The following is a 15,935-nucleotide window of genomic DNA, read 5'->3' as shown; positions in this document are numbered from 1 at the left end:
CTCCGAAAAGTTAAGCTACACTGCCATCTAGGCAGAACGGAGCAGAATGATTTGCAGATCACGACATGATTTACTGCCCCGCTAAAGGCTGAATTCACAGTGTCTCAGGCAGCTGTCCCACGCACGCATTTACCTGGGAGCAAGCTGCATCGAACGTAAGATTGTGTGGCCTGTTTCGTTTGGATGGGAGCAAACTGGAGAATTATTTGACAGAATGTGCTCACTTACAGATAGACCAAAGAGAAGCAACCGGAAGTACAAGCTCTGAAATAGTCCCCCCAGAAAGGTCTCATGCAGGCCTTTGCTTGAAAGATCTCCCAAACAGTTTGCGGTTTCTGAGGCAGAAAGGAATGCAGGTTCAATTGCGCCCGAGATCCATGTCTTAATGCTCCTTCTGAGCACGCTGCTGCCATTGTCACTTGTGGCTCTTCTGCCTGCCTGAGGCGGCCATCCATGCTTTATGTTATCCAGAAAAATGTCTACTGTTGGTCTTTTCATTACAAAGATAGGAAGCAGGTAAGGCGATATTTCACTAAACCAGCTTTTGCAGCACAATTGAAATGCAAGGTTTAGTGCAGTAGCGCACAGCAAGTGCACTTCAAGAGGGGACCGTGATTTTGTGGAATTTCACATGCTTTGCATCCGAAAGCATCCCCTGGCACCGACACTTTATTTAATTTGTATCCCTCCGTTCCACCCCCCAAAATGGCACTCAAGGCCTCTATTCAGCACTGGTTAGGCCTCATCTTAAGTATTGCGGCCGCTTCTGGGCACCACACTTCAAGGATGCAGACAAGCTGGAGCGCGTTCAGAGGAGGGCAACCAGGATGATCAGGGGTCTGGAAACAAAGCCCTATGAGGAGAGACTGAAAGAACTGGGCATGTTTAGCCTGGAGAAGAGAAGACTGAGGGGAGACATCATGATAGCACTCTTCAAGGACTTGAAAGGTTGTCCCACAGAGGAGGGCCAAGATCTCTTCTTGATCATCCCAGAGTGCAGGACACGGAATCATGGGCTCAAGTTACAGGAAGCCAGGTTCCAGCTGGACATCAGGAAAAGCTTCCTGACTGCTAGAGCAGTATGACAATGGAACCAATTACCTAGGGAGGTCATGGGCTCTTCCACACTAGAGGCCTTCAAGAGGCAGCTGGACAGCCATCTGTCAGGGATGCTTTAAGGTGGATTCCTGCATTGAGCAGGGGGTTGGACTCGATGGCCTTATAGGCCCCTTCCAACTCTGCTATTCTATGATTCTGATAGGATAATAAGAGTGGGGGGGACATTAGCTTCCTTTGGCAGAGAGCTCTAGACTTTAGAGCCTGAAAGCAGCTGAGAAAGGGTTCTTTTCTGTCCCCATGAAACGAGCCTCTGATGGTGGCAGATTTTCCTTCTCACCCGAAAATCTTATGGGAGAAAGCAGCCTTTCAGATAGCCTGGTCTCAAGTCATTTAGGGCTTTGTAGGTCATAACCAGTCCTCTGAATTGTGGCCAGAAACAGACCAGCAGCCGCTAAAGCTGTTTTAACAACAGAATCACACAGTCCCTGTAATCAGCCCTGGTCTACAGTCTGACATTCAGCTGAAGTCTCTGAGCACTTTTCAAAGCAGCCCCACGTGGGGCATGTTCTAGCTGAGCTAGAAAAGATCTCGTCTTCATATTTTGGAGAGCTGCAGCCCGTTTGGAATAGACATTACTGCACTAGATGGACCCACGGCCTGAGTTTGTATAAGGCAGCCTCCTATGTTGGCCTGCTTTTTGGAGAAGGGCCATATGTCAGGATTCGACCATTTTTGTCTGTCTCTTCTGCCAAGACTCTCGTTCACGCACTGGTTATCTCTCGGTTGGACTACTGCAACCTTCTTCTCTCTGGCCTTCCTTCGTCTCACATCAGTCCGCTGGTCTCTGTCCATCACTCTGCCGCTAAGATCATCTTCTTGGCCCGCCGCTCTGACCATGTCACTCCACTTTTGAAATCTCTTCATTGGCTTCCAATTCACTCCAGAATCCAATACAAACTTCTCCTGTTGACCTTCAAAGCTTTCCACGGCCTAGCTCCTGCCTATCTCTCCTCTCTCATCTCACACTATTGCCCCGCTCGTGCTCTTCGCTCCTCTGATGCCATGCTCCTCGCCTGCCCAAGGACCTCCACTTCCCTTACTCGGCTTCGTCCTTTTTCTTCTGCTGCCCCTTACGCCTGGAACGCTCTTCCAGAACACTTGGGAACTACAAACTCAATCACAGCTTTCAAAACTCAGCTAAAAACCTTTCTGTTCCCTATAGCTTTTAAATATTGAGTTTGTTCTGACTCTATACTGTTTAGCTTCACCCTACCCAGTGCCTGTTTACACTTCCCTGTGCCTGTTTGCATTCTCTTTCCCTCCTTATTGTTTACTACAACTTTATTAGATTGTAAGCCTATGCGGCAGGGTCTTGCTATTTACTGTGTAATCTGTACAGCACCATGTACATTGATGGTGCTATATAAATAAATAAATAAATAATAATAATAATGATAACAGTGGGATACTCAGCCCCACACTTTGCATAAGGTCCCAGATTATGCCCTTGGCATCCTCAGATAAGGATTTCATGTACCTGGGAGAAAGCTCTGTCCGAACTGTTGCGAATCAGGGTAGAGAATTCTAGGTTAGATAAAGGAATGGACTGACTAGTCACAAATCTGCTTTCTTTGTTCACAAACAATATCCGTCAAATCATCTTTTTGAGAGCGCCTTCTCTCTAACCAGCCTGCCAAGTCGCTGAGGTCATCAGATGAGGCATTCCTGGTGGTTCCATATTTGGAGTTTGTTTGGAGTTCACTCGGAGTAGAACCTTTACGGTGCTGGCTCCGTCTCTGTGGAACTCCCTGCCTCTTGATGTCAGCCAGGCACCAACATTGTTTCATTTTTGGCACCTGCTGGAGACATTTTTGTTTAACCAGCCACAGTTTTATTGGCACAATTTGATAACAATGGTTGCAGTAAGGCCGATGATTGATTTCTTCCTGTTTTATTGTTCACCGCTCAAATATTTCACTGGATGTGAAGTGGTTCGTAAATCTTTTAACTAATTAACTAACTAGTCTCAGCTTAAATGGGACTCCATTTACACAAATGAACATCAGAGACGAGAGTCATCTCAAAAAAAGTTTTATTAGCATGATTAAAAACATGTGCTGAAGACCAACAGATAAAATAACTTCATAAACATGGAAGAAACCCCGTCCCAACATCTGATCAACCCAGTTTTGCACTAAATGGAGAGTTTTATTGCCAGCATTCCCTCCTGATGTCCTTGAGAAGAACCAGCTGTACTGGATCAGTTCGTGTAGCATCCTGGCTATTGCCGGATAATGAGCCCTACCATGGTTAGGTATAAAAATATCTTCAGTTTATTGTTGGATTGCAAGTGCGTCGTGGGAATTAAGAAATCATCAACAGAAGACCTCTGTCTTTTTAAAAAAGATGTCCTTTTTTAACATACTACAAAGAAATTAGTATTTTGACCTTTAGACTTCATACATGACGGCGATTTAGAATGGACAACCACAAATTTTCCCCTCCCTTCCTGTAATTAATAATAATAAAAAAAACACAAAAAATCCCCAAAACCTCCCCCAAATCAAAATGCTTCATTCACAGGCTGCTTCTTGGGTTTGACTCAGAAGACACGTTTACACTGGTTTGAGGATGAAGACCGCATCATCTAAGACATAGTAGTCATTATACATATCACCTTCACATAAGTACGGCAGTCTAGTGAACGCCTCTATGGCAAAGCCAGCTTTCCTGAAAACCTCTGGCAAGCTGTTCACCTGTTCCTCCCATGTCTGTCCTTTGATTTCCAAAACTTCAGAAGGTTTGTCCCATTTGCCACCTACTGAGAAAACACAGGGATGTTGTTAGTATTTTAACATTATGATTAACATTGCTTTCTACCCTGCCTTTTTAGTTTAATGCTGGGGGTCTCCAACACGATGCCTGTGGGTACCAATGTACCTACAAACACCTCTCCTGATGCCCCTCGCGAGTGTAATTTAATTTCTTAAAGACGTTAATTAACTTTTTAAAAAAAACTTTGCATGATGCAAAACAGAGTGCTGCCCTCCAGCACCAACTGTATTTGGATTCAGAAGTATAATTTTGTGTTTTGGAGCCCAATCACCATCTCTGCCTTAGTTTCTAGGAGAAGTTAGTTTTCTTTTAATCTTACCAGTGTTTTGTGACTGGCCATGCCTTCCCCCGCCCCATCATGGCTGCCATTTTATGCATGGGCGGGCGACCGACATCCCTCCCCCTGAATGCCAGCTATTTCGTAAGTTTTTTTAGGAGGATAAAAGGGGCATGTAGACAATAAAATTGTCTACATCAGCACTCAACTGGTGGGTCGTGACCCAAAAGTGGGTCATGAGATCAGTCCAGATGGGTTGCGGCAAAGCTGTTGCCGGCCATGTTGGGCAATTGTGAAATTGTCAAAGTGGGCGCCGTGTTGCACATTGGGAGTCTGAGGTGGGTCTTGGGTCTGCACCAGTTGAAGACCACTGGTGTACATCACCCTGAACTTGGAGGAAAAGTCGGATTAAAAAAAAAAGGAATCATGATCTCATGACCCTAGGAACTGTTCAATTCTTCTGTATGCTTGAACCAGCTGGGAGTATTTCACTCACACCCGCACAACCCCTGATAACAAAAAAATCTGCTGTTTTCACATAATCCTAATGTAGTTAAGAGCTTTCACCAAACAAGCAGATATGTTCCCAAAGCATAAAAAGGCACGCTGTGCTATATTTACACCCTTTTCTCAGGAAGTTCCTCAATTGGGCAATTTGAAGGTTTCTAACTTTGGTTCCACATTAGGCACTCTTAGTTCCACTTTCTACAGCTGAAAGCCTTTTGGAGGAAACCGGCAGGCAAAATGGCAACATTCAAGCAACAATTTCTGGTGCTGGTGCTGGAATTTACACGGATATCATATTGTGCTGGTAAGGGACTCTTACTTCTTAAATCCTTCTCGTTCGTCATTAGCTTTAAATACAACGCTCAATGTACACTTCGTATAGAGAACGTCACGAACTGACTGATTTGTGTAGATTTGGACAGGGGTGGGGTGAAGCAAACAGGAAGAGAGAAAGGAATCCTCCTCAGTTTTGAAACTATTTCCTAACAAAATGTTTACTTCTGAAAGAAACAAGCGAGATCACCTGAGCATCCTTGAAAAGCAACGGAACTGTTTCTTTAAAGGCCTGCTTGGCTTAACAGGCACCTTCAAAGAATTAGCTAAGAGGGGCCACGCCTGAGCAGTAAGATCATTTGCTTTGTATGCACAGGGTTCTAAGTTCGATCCCCGCCATCTCCTGGAAGGGCTGGAAAATCCCCCGCCTGAAACCCTGGAGAGCTGCTGCCAGTCAGTGTCAACAATACTGGGCTAGATGGAACAAGGGTCTGACTCAGGCTATGGCAGCTTCCTATGATCCTATGTAAGAAATCATCAGGGCAGGTTGTTTGCCTTCAGGTTTTTCACCTCTTTAGAATGGTTTAGGATCATAGAATCATAGAATAGCAGAGTTGGAAGGGGCCTACAAGGCCATCGAGTCCAACCCCCTGCTCAATGCAGGAATCCACCCTAAAGCATCCCTGACAGATGGTTATCCAGCTGCCTCTTGAAGGCCTCTAGTGTGGGAGAGCCCACAACCTCCCTAGGTAATTGGTTCCATTGTTATACTGCTCTAACAGTCAGGAAAGTTTTCCTGATGTCCAGCTGGAATCTGGCTTCCTTTAACTTGAGCCCATTATTCCATGTCCTGCACTCTGGGAGGATCGAGAAGAGATCCTGGCCCTCCTCTGTGTGACAACCTTTTAAGTATTTGAAGAGTGCTATCATGTTTCCCCTCAATCTTCTCTTCTCCAGGCTAAACATGCCCAGTTGTTTCAGTCTCTCTTCACAGGGCTTTGTTTCCAGACCCCTGATCATCCTGGTTTCCCTCCTCTGAACGCGCTCCAGCTTGTCTGCATCCTTCTTGAATTGTGGAGCCCAGAACAAACGCAATACCCTAGAAAAGGCCTAACCAGGATCTGTGCCATTACAGAGTTACAGCACGCTCCTACATTCTACTACCCCGACACAAACGATCAAACTTCAACCTCTTCTGGTTTTTCATTTACTTCCTTTCTCATCCGGATTCATTTATTCCTTCTCAATAGATGACAATTGCAATGTGAAGGTAACTCAACTGCTGCTCATGGAAGCTTACACCTCGTCATCCAATGTCACTATACCATGCAGTTTCACAGCCCACGGGTGTGACCCGTCCAATTGTGAGATGCTATGGTGGCGGTATCTTGCACACACCCACGAAAAAGTGTGCACTCCTAGCTGCACAAACACAGATAAGTTTGTAGTGCTTCAGGAACCATCCAAACTGCATTCGCTTCAGATCAACCAACTCAGCGTGGAAGACAGTGCCATTTATTTTTGTGGGGTGGCATTTACACGTTCAAGAGGACCCACCTCCAAGCAAACTGGGAATGGAACTGTATTAGTGATAAGAGGTTGGTTGCTATTTTATTTCTTGAGGGGGGGGAAGCATTTAAAAATATTTAAGAGATTTAGACCTTACCTTCTGATTAAAGTTGGTTCCCTAAAGTGGCTGTTAATTCTCTTTTAGAATCAATCATAATCACCATGAGAGGGGTAATACCTCCGTGGAAAGTTGTAAATATTGCATTAAAACTCTACAAATGCTTTGCATTTAGAGGGTCCCAGGTTTAATTCCTGGTGTTCCTAGTGGAAGGATCAGGTAGCAGGTGACAGGAAAATCTCCAGCCTGAGACCTGAGACCCCAAAGAACTGTGGTCACTCATAGTAAACAATACTGGGCTGGATAGACTAATGGTTTGACTCTGTATAAGGGAGCGCCGTATGTTCAACTCAATCACAAACTCACAGAAACAAGCCTCATAACACCCTTAAATTCAGCAGGCCTGAAATTAAGCATTGGGTGTAAACACTGTAGCTTAGCAGTAGACAACATGCTTTGTACACAGAAGGTGTCCGGGTCAATAAGTGGGATCCCCAGTTGATAAGGTAACAGAGAATGGGAAAACCTCTACCTGTAACCCTAAAGATCCATTACCAAGACAGAACGGGCAATATTGGGCTAAGATGGAAAAGTAGTTTGACCCGGTATAAAGACAGCTTCCTATATTAAAACAAATATATGAACAAAGCCCAGAGTCCTCAAGTTGGGACAGGGACAACAGAATCTTCATATTATAGCTATTATATATATAAAAACAACCATGTTATTTTTCTTTATTATAAAGATAGTAAGAAATATAGTCAAGGAGTTTACATCATGGTGGCCATCATATCAGCGCTGGTCTTATACCTCATTGCCCTATTGACAATTTCAAAGCTCTTCTCCAAGGTACGTTCATAAAAACTCTCTCTCTCTCTCTCTCTGCTTGCTTCTGCATGAGTCCCCAACAACTCTGAAATGCTTTTATGGAGGGAAATCCAAGACCAGTTTTGGGTTGCAAGCCGATTTGCACATCGTGCAATATATATATGTGTGTCTATATTTACTTTTACGCAAAGGGCATCCATTGGTCACATCTTCTGCACTTCTGCAAATTCTGTCTTGTACTGTGCCAAACTAGACATGACGGCACCAAGCCCGTGTTTTTAAATCTGGGACATCGGAAGCTGCCTTAAACCCAGTCAAACCATTACTCCGTCTTCTCATTTGGACTACTGTAATATGGTCTATGTGAGGGCGCTGTCTGGGTGTGTGCATATACATACATACACACACACACACCCCTACCTGTAACACAGCATAACACTTCATGCATCAAATGAAGTGGACTTTAGTCCAGGAAAGCTTACGCCATAATTAAGTTGTTTGCCTTTAAGGTGCCATATGGTGTATTTTAAATATATTTTCGTTTGCATTTTGATTAGTTTTCTTACGGTGGTTAGGTGCCACAAGCAACATTTGGCTGGAAGCTTGTTGGAAATATTCTTAATAAATAAATAATTTAGTACGGTAAGGGTGGGCAGAGGTAAATAGAGATCTACTGGTAAATCCCTGGGAGGTTTGCAGTCAATCAGCAGGAGTTTCCGATTCCCAATTGCTTTAAAACAACAACAACAAACTTCCCCTTCCAAACTAAGCAAGAAAGTTTGGGGTTGGATGGACACATGAGATGGTTTGCTCCAGGTTTGGTACGGAAAATTAATTCCTAGGCTGAGGATGTGTTCAGAGCATCTCCCACGTCCTCTGCTCTTGTGCAGACATTGGCCAGGTTCGCACGGTCGCAGGGGGAACCATGCAATATTTATTTATTTTTATTTATTATTGCATTTATATCTCGCCTGTTTTCCATCCAAGGAACCCAAGGCGGCATACATAATCCTCCTCCTCCTCTCCATTTTATCCTCACAACAACCGCCCTGTGAGGTGGGTTGGGCTGAGAGTCTGTGACTGGCCCAAAGTCACCCAGTGGGTTTCCATGGCCAAGTGGGGACTAGAACCTGGATCTCCCAGTCCAACACTTTAGCCACCACACTGGCGTATGGGTTGTTTCCCCCGCCCCCATGCGTGCCACCCGTGTGGCCAGCATTTGCTTAATTATCTGCACTGTGTCGCGGATTGCTGTATCGTCCAAATCAAGAACACAGCTTCTAACCCACCCCACAACCCCTACTACAAGCCATGGGTTGAAGGGTGGGTTAGAAGTGATGCGGTACAAATAACTGATGAAATGGCGGGCACACACCAGGGAGACAACTCATACCACGTTGTTTCCCCTGCTGATCGTGGAAACCCGGCTACTGTCTCCTCCTTTTGCCTGGCTTTCTTCTAACCCTAGTTTGCCTGCGCCCTTGTCTCTGAACTATCACAGCAGTTAAATAAAGAAAACTGAGGGATCTATCCAAAACCATGTCAATACATTCTTATCTTGACCAAGGACCTAAGGCTGGCATACGTAGGTCCTTCTCTCCTGCCCTCCCTATTTTATTTTCACAACCACCTTGTGAGGTGGGCCAGATAGAAGGAGAGTGCACCTGGTTCAAGATCAAGCAGAGATGTTCATGGCCGAGCTGGGATTTGAACCTGGGTCACCCCAGCTTAAACTCAACGAGCCAATGATTACGCAGGACCTCTGTCTCCTCCACTTCTGCCCCACTTCACCTCACCAAGTGCGAAAAGAAGGAAAACCCCGTAGGGGAGTAAAAAATAAGCCAAAGGCAAGGGTGGAACCAAGGAATCTTCTACAATATTATTATTAGTAAAAGGTTTATTAAAGTGCCAGGTGCCTACGCGTTTCGAACGTGGTTGCGTTCTTCCTCAGGGCTTTGTAACGTTAGTGCAGCTGCTGCAGACAACTGCACTAACGTTATAAAGCCCTGAGGAAGAATGCAACCGCGTTCGAAACGCGTAGGCACCTGGCACTTTAATAAACCTTTTACTAGAAGATTCCTTGGTTCCGCCCTTGCCTTTAGCTTATTTTTTACTCCACTTGACCTCGCCTACAAGTTTTAATAAATCCGACCTCCACATTCTTTCACATCTCCCTTTGTCACTGTCACCTGCAACTGGAAGCAATAGATCGGAGATGTTATCACATCCCCCAACTATTGTGCAATCATCGTCTCTAAAATACATAACCAGGTCATCCATCACATTTGTTTTTACAGCCAAAATTAAAGAAAGCAGGGACAGGAGATTTGAACGGCAATCGCAACATTGGCGTAAGTATTTGCTGCCCTAACTATGAATAGCGAACTCATTATTTGAGTGTGGATCCCTATGTGGCAAAAAACACCAGCACACATACATACACACACACACACACACACACACACACACACACACACGGAAGTATCAGCAGGGTTGGAGGACCCCCAAATTTTGCAGACGTACAAAAAAACAACCCCCCCAAAAAACTTAAGATGGGGGAAAACTCCAAAACAACCCAAAGAGGAATAAACATGCTCAGAGGCCACATAATGTGGATAGCGTAGAGGGGGAAAGTGAAAGGGGGCGAAGAAAGGGGCAATGTAATGGAATATCCTGAACATGGCCATGTCTAGCTGGCTGAACCCTGGCAGGAGCACTCCACACTACAACATTTTGTTGCAGGTCCCACTTATGGTGTTTCTGTTCTGCAATGGGCCAGTTACTGCATGGTATTTAAAAATTAGATCTCCTTGGAGCTATCTAGGACTTGGAAATCCACAACATTTCTAGGCTTCAAAGCAGCCTTGTACATCTCACACATCTATGGCGTATTTTTAAAGGCCTATAGAGAACCACTGCTGCTGCGTATTTATTTAGTTATCAGTAGATTTATATCCTGCCATTTCCCGCCCCCTTGCAACAAACCAAAGGTTGCTCACATGGTTCTCCCCCCTTTCCATTTTATTCTCACAACAAGAAACCAAGGCCTTAGCTAGACCTACCGGTCTAGCAGGACGGAGGGGTGAAGATCTCGCGATATTTTTATCACGAGATCTCCCCCTCTGTTTACACGCGACGATGTCGGAAGTCGAGGACGTTGCGGCCACCATTACAAAAAAAAAATTCTTAAAGAAGAAGAGCACACGAACGCTTGTGCACAGGAAGGTAGTTTTTTTAAAAACTTTTAACTTAATTTCTCCCCTCCCCCCACCGTGTGTGGGTCCCAGCTCCTCACGAGGAACCGGGAACAATCCGCGATGCCCACCCACCCATTCCGCGGTCTCGGGATCATCACGAGACCGCGGAAAAAGTTAGCCTAAAGTGTAGGGCGAGATCCTGGGGCAAGGGAGGGATCATCCCTCCCTGATCCCCTGTGCGTCATGTGGACGCGCAGGGACGACCCCGGGGATCGCCCTGGGATTTCGCCCCATCTAGCTAAGGCCCAAAGGTACATTAGGCTGAGAGTCAGTGGCTGGCCCAAAGTCACCCAGCAAGCTTCATGGCCCAGTGGGGACTAGAACTCAGATCTCCAACACTCTTAACCACTACACCACACAGGTGATCTGAACACAGACATGCAGCAGCTTCATCTCCCTACTAAATTTCTCCAGTACCTCTTCACAAAGTGCGTAGTCAAACGATGGCATTCGCTACCACAAGACGTCGCGATGGCCACCAATTTGGATGGCCTTTAAATGGAGACTGGACAAATTCATGGAGGAGAAGGCCATCAGTGGCTTCTAGTCCTGATACCTCTTTTGCTACCTCCAGTACCAGAGGCAGTATGCCTATGTACATTATTTGCTGGGGAACATGGGTGGGGGAGCACTGTTTGTGGATTTCTCATGGGCATTTGGTCGGCCACTGTGTGAACAGAATGCTGGACTAGATGGACCTTTGGTCTGATCCAGCAGGGCTCTTCTTATGAGAAATGCACTATGTATTCTGTATAGAAAGGCAGAGGCCAGGAAGAGAACAGACATGATACACCATTCTATGTACTTCCCCATCACAAAGGGTTGTGCTGTGGTTGCTGACTGCGGACTTTTTCTTCCTCTCTGCATTCTGAGATTAAGGTCAAGAGAAAGGGATCACATGCACAACGGGGCCAGTGGCTGCTGAGGTGGCTAGCTTGTGCCTCCAGTGGCTTGAGCCAGCAAATCTGATCCATCGTCATATTGCATTCTTTCATGTATTAAATTTCTAAACTGCCCCAAAGCCAAAACTTCCTGGTTGGGTCACAGCATGATCAAATACAATATAAAACCTTAACCATTCAAAAAAATGGAAAACAGTTTAAAACAAGTTAAAAACAACTGATGATAAAACTACCTGATAAAAACTAAAATGTCAAATGTTGACATATGTTGTCAAACGCTTAGAAGTAGAGGAAAGTCTTAACCTGGCACCCGAAAGATGACAATGTTGGCGCCAGGCAGTCCCCACTGGGGAAAGCATTCCACAGCTGGGGGGCCACCACTGAGAAGCCCCTGTTCCCTTGTTGCCAACCATCGAACCTCCTTCGGAGGAGGCACTCAGAAGAGGGTCTCAGATGATGATTGTAGTGAAAGGGTAGGTTCATATTGGGAGAAGCACTCCATCAGGTATTGTGGTTTCAAGTTTCAGAACTGTTATAGGTATTTGTCCCTGCAACAGCCTGGTGATGGGCAAATGGCATTCTTGCTGCTCTTCCTGACACTCAGGTGTGCCTCAGAAGATGGTGGCTAGTTGGACTGAATCGAAACAGAAAGACCAGCAGCCAGGGAAGTTCCACAAAAAAGCAGCAGCCGTAGCCTGGGCTCCTGCTTGGCTCAGCTGTAAAGCCACAATCTCTTATTTATTATTATTCATTTACAATATTTATATATCACTCCCCATTGAAAATTTCAGAGCGGTGTACAAGATAAAATAAAAACGGAATAAAACACTTTAAAATAGATTTTAAAAGACGCAAAATGTACAGTAAACCGTGGCTGGTCATTAAAGAAAGGCTTCCTGGAATAATGGTGTTTTCAGGAGGTGCCGAAAGGAATACAAAGTTGGCGCCTGCCTGACCTCCAGAGGCAGGGAATTCCACAGGAGGGGGGCCACCACGCTGAAGGCTCTTCCCCTGGTGGACTCCAATCGGAGGACGGGTCTATGTGGAACCACCAGGAGCATGCCCTTGGATGACCTCAGGTTGGTAGGGGAGAAGGCGCTCTCTCAGGTATCCTGGTCCCAAGTTGTTTAGGGCTTTGTACACAAGTACAAGAAACCTTAAACCTGGCCCGGTAGCGAATAGGCAGCCAGTGCAGTTCCCTCAGCAGAGGAGTTACATGCTGGAAAGGGGCAGCTCCAGACAACAGCCGAGCTGCAGCATTCTGCACTAGCTCCAGCTTCCGGAGCAGCTTCAAGGGCAGCCCCACATAGAGCGCGCTGCAGTAATCCAATCTTGAGGTTACCAATGCCTGTACTCTTCCTTTCCCTTTGCATCTTGTTGCCAGGGCCCGCGGTCCAACTTTCCCTCCCCACCACGTTCTAAGAGGGAAAAGAAAGAAGTTGGCCAGCCAAGGAAACTGGGGTGAGGGAATCAGCCCATTGTAATGCCGCTGTAAAATAAAAAGGTCTGAAGCCACCGTGATGGGCTTCAATTCCCAAGCTCTAGAAAATTTAATTAGGTGCTGAAATCAACATCCGTGGCCTATATATGCTTTTGATATAATAAAGTTGGAATAGTTTGGGCAGGGCGCAGGAACAGTTCCAGGAGAGAGAGAAGAGAGAGAGGGAGGCTCTGTTTGGTGACCCAGCTACGCCTCTATCTGGACAGGGATAACCTAGTGTCAGTCATCCATGCTCTGGTAACCTCCAAATTAGATTACTGCAATGCCCTCTACGTGGGGCAGCCTTTCAAGACAGTTCAGAAGCTGCAGCTTGTGCAAAATGCAGCAGCCAGATTGATAACTGGAACCAGAAGGTTCGAATATATAACACCGATTCTGGCCCGCTTGTATTGGCTACCTATACGTTTCCGAGCCCAATTCAAGGTGCTGGTTTTAACCTATAAGCCTTACACGATTTGGGACCACAATACCTGACGGAACGCCTCTCCCAACATGAACCTACCCGTACACTGCGCTCAACATCTAAGGTCCTCCTCCGGGTGCCTACTCTGAGGGAAGCTCAGAGGATGGCAACAAGGGAGAGGGCCTTTTCAGTGGTGGCCCCCCAATTATGAAATGATCTCCCCGATGAGGCTCACCTGGCGCCAACATTGCTATCTTTTCGGCGCCAGGTCAAGACTTTTCTCTTCTCCCAGGCATTTAACAGCATTTAACAACATATGCCAAGTTTGTTTTTTAATGGACCCCAGAACTGTTGTTGTTAAATGGATACAGTTGTTTTTATATTTTTGATGGTTTAAAATTTTGTATACTTTTTAATGTTCACTGTTTTTAACTTTTGTAAACCGCCCAGAGAGCTTCAGCTATGGGGCGGTATATGAATTTAATAAATAAATAAATAAATAAATAATACGGTATAAGGCAGTTTCCTATGTGTACACTAAACACCCAAACAGACAGGAGCAGCCCCATTATTTTCCCTTCAGAAGTACTGGAAATGAATGTTTTTGCAGTTTCCGTTTTACACAGCTGCCACAAGTAGCTAAGCAGGACAAGATCAAGTGTTCAGGGCCTCTTTTAAATTTCCAGGGTAAAGAAAACAGGGAAGTGGTTTGCCGAGCAATTGCAAAGGAGTTCTACAAAAAGAAGAAGAGGAGAAAACGAAGGCCTGTGCCTGTAAGTAGCCTGTAACATCCACCTGGCTGGCATATCAGCAACCGGGGCGGAAACAGGGGGCGTGGGAACGAACAAAGCCGCAGCCGCAGCAGCAAGGCTGGACTATGCGTTGCGTTGCTATTTCAATATTACCCCTGGAATCTAAGCTTAACAACGAACGCAAGAGAGACAGTTTTGCTTTGACTTGCTTCCCAACTTGCCACCATAGAATAGGTGGTGCTGCGAGGTTCTGCAAAAGGCACAATTTCTCTTGCACCCTGCAACTTTCAAAATAAATATAGGATGATCAGGGGTCTGGAAACAAAGCCCTATGAAGAGAGACTGAAAGAACTGGGCATGTTTAGCCTGGAGAAGAGGAGATTGAAGGGAGACCTGATAGCACTCTTCAAATACTTAAAAGGTTGTCACACAGAGGAAGGCCAGGGTCTCTTCTCGATCCTCCCAGAGTGCAGGACACGGAATAATGGGCTCAAGTTACAAGAAGCCAGATTCCAGCTGGACATCAGGAAAAACTTCCTGACTGTTAGAGCAGTATGACAATGGAACCAGTTACCTAGGGAGGTTGTGGGCTCTCCCACACTAGAGGAAGCTGGACAACCATCTGTCAGGGATGCTTTAGGGTGGATTCCTGCATTGAGCAGGAGATTGGACTCAATGGCCTTGTAGGCCCCTTCCAACTCTACTATTCTATGATTTTTGTATAAATAGAGAGTACAAAGCAAGCTATGGAGGGCAGGCGTTAGGAACGCCAGCCCAGTATGCAAATATTCCAGAAAATAATAACGTTTCATAGAAAGCTCATCTTCAACCTTGTCAGCGGATGCTAGTGTACTGCAAAGATGCCTTCGCTGAGTAGATATTGAAAATATTGCAAAGGCTTAGGAAACACGAGATGCAGTAACTTCCACCAGTACGTTGATTTTGCTATAGCCGGTATTTTTAAAACAACAAGCAAATTGGAGAAGTGTAGTGTATTGTTGCAGCTAACATGGACCGTCTTGGTACTTGGTAAGTTTTTCCCCGTACTAACAAATTAATGACTTTGCCACTTTCTTTTCTTACAGGGGCATTTGGAGAACAGGCCCAAAACTGATAAACCATCATAGTCATCGCACTTTATCTCAGGGATTTGGCATAAATGAAAATGTGTCTCAGACCACATTTGGAAGAAAATTAGTTGTATTTTAAAAAAATAAAACACTGTACAAAACTATTAAAAAAGCGAAACTTTTGCAAAGCGATTGCATAATATGAATTAAATATTGTAGCATTTACATGATGGTCAGGAATTGCCTAGAACTAGGAGGCCTCAGCTGATGTGGAGAGTTATCTCCTTAGATCAGTCTTCTAGTATCAGAGGCAGTAAGCCTGTATACACCAGTTGCTGGGGAACGTGGGTGGGAGGGTGCTGTTGCACCGTGTCGTGCTTCTGGGTCCCTGGCTGACAGCTGGTCAGCCACTGTGTGGACAGAATGCTGGACTAGATGGACCCTTGGTCTGATCCAGCAGGGCTCTTCTGATGTTCTTTCCAAACCTAATGTCTTCCAGAAATGTTGGCCTCTAACTCCCAACAGCCGAAGCCAGTATGGCCCATGCTGTCCAGGGAGGGTGGAAGTTGTAGTCCAAGAGATCACGTAGGCACCCGGCTTGTGGAAGATAACATAGGGCATGTCTACATTGGGGAGGATCTCAC

At 45.5% G+C, this 15,935-nt stretch overlaps 2 protein-coding genes across 2 annotated transcripts in view; one reads left to right on the top strand and one right to left on the bottom strand.

Moving 5' to 3' along the window:
* Positions 1–3,137: 3,137 nt before the first annotated feature.
* Positions 3,138–15,935, bottom strand: part of METTL9 (methyltransferase 9, His-X-His N1(pi)-histidine) — a 33,910-nt gene continuing 21,112 nt past the window's right edge. Inside the window, exon 5 of the mRNA XM_063142903.1 lies at positions 3,138–3,880. Coding sequence (XP_062998973.1) covers positions 3,675–3,880 — 206 coding nt within the window. The 3' untranslated portion in view covers positions 3,138–3,674. The remainder of the gene's footprint in view (positions 3,881–15,935) is intronic.
* On the top strand, positions 4,878–15,380 carry IGSF6 (immunoglobulin superfamily member 6). The gene is made up of 6 exons (XM_063143171.1): positions 4,878–4,982; positions 6,202–6,549; positions 7,324–7,427; positions 9,704–9,757; positions 14,156–14,242; positions 15,307–15,380. The coding sequence occupies exons 1-6, from the start codon at positions 4,916–4,918 to the stop codon at positions 15,346–15,348; spliced, it is 702 nt and encodes a 233-aa protein (XP_062999241.1). The 5' UTR covers positions 4,878–4,915; the 3' UTR covers positions 15,349–15,380.

Source organism: Elgaria multicarinata, chromosome 17 (genome assembly GCF_023053635.1).
Source record: "Elgaria multicarinata webbii isolate HBS135686 ecotype San Diego chromosome 17, rElgMul1.1.pri, whole genome shotgun sequence".
NCBI classification, from domain to species: domain Eukaryota; kingdom Metazoa; phylum Chordata; class Lepidosauria; order Squamata; family Anguidae; genus Elgaria; species Elgaria multicarinata.
Note: the sequence above shows the minus strand (reverse complement) of the source record. Positions and strands in the feature narration are given on the sequence as shown.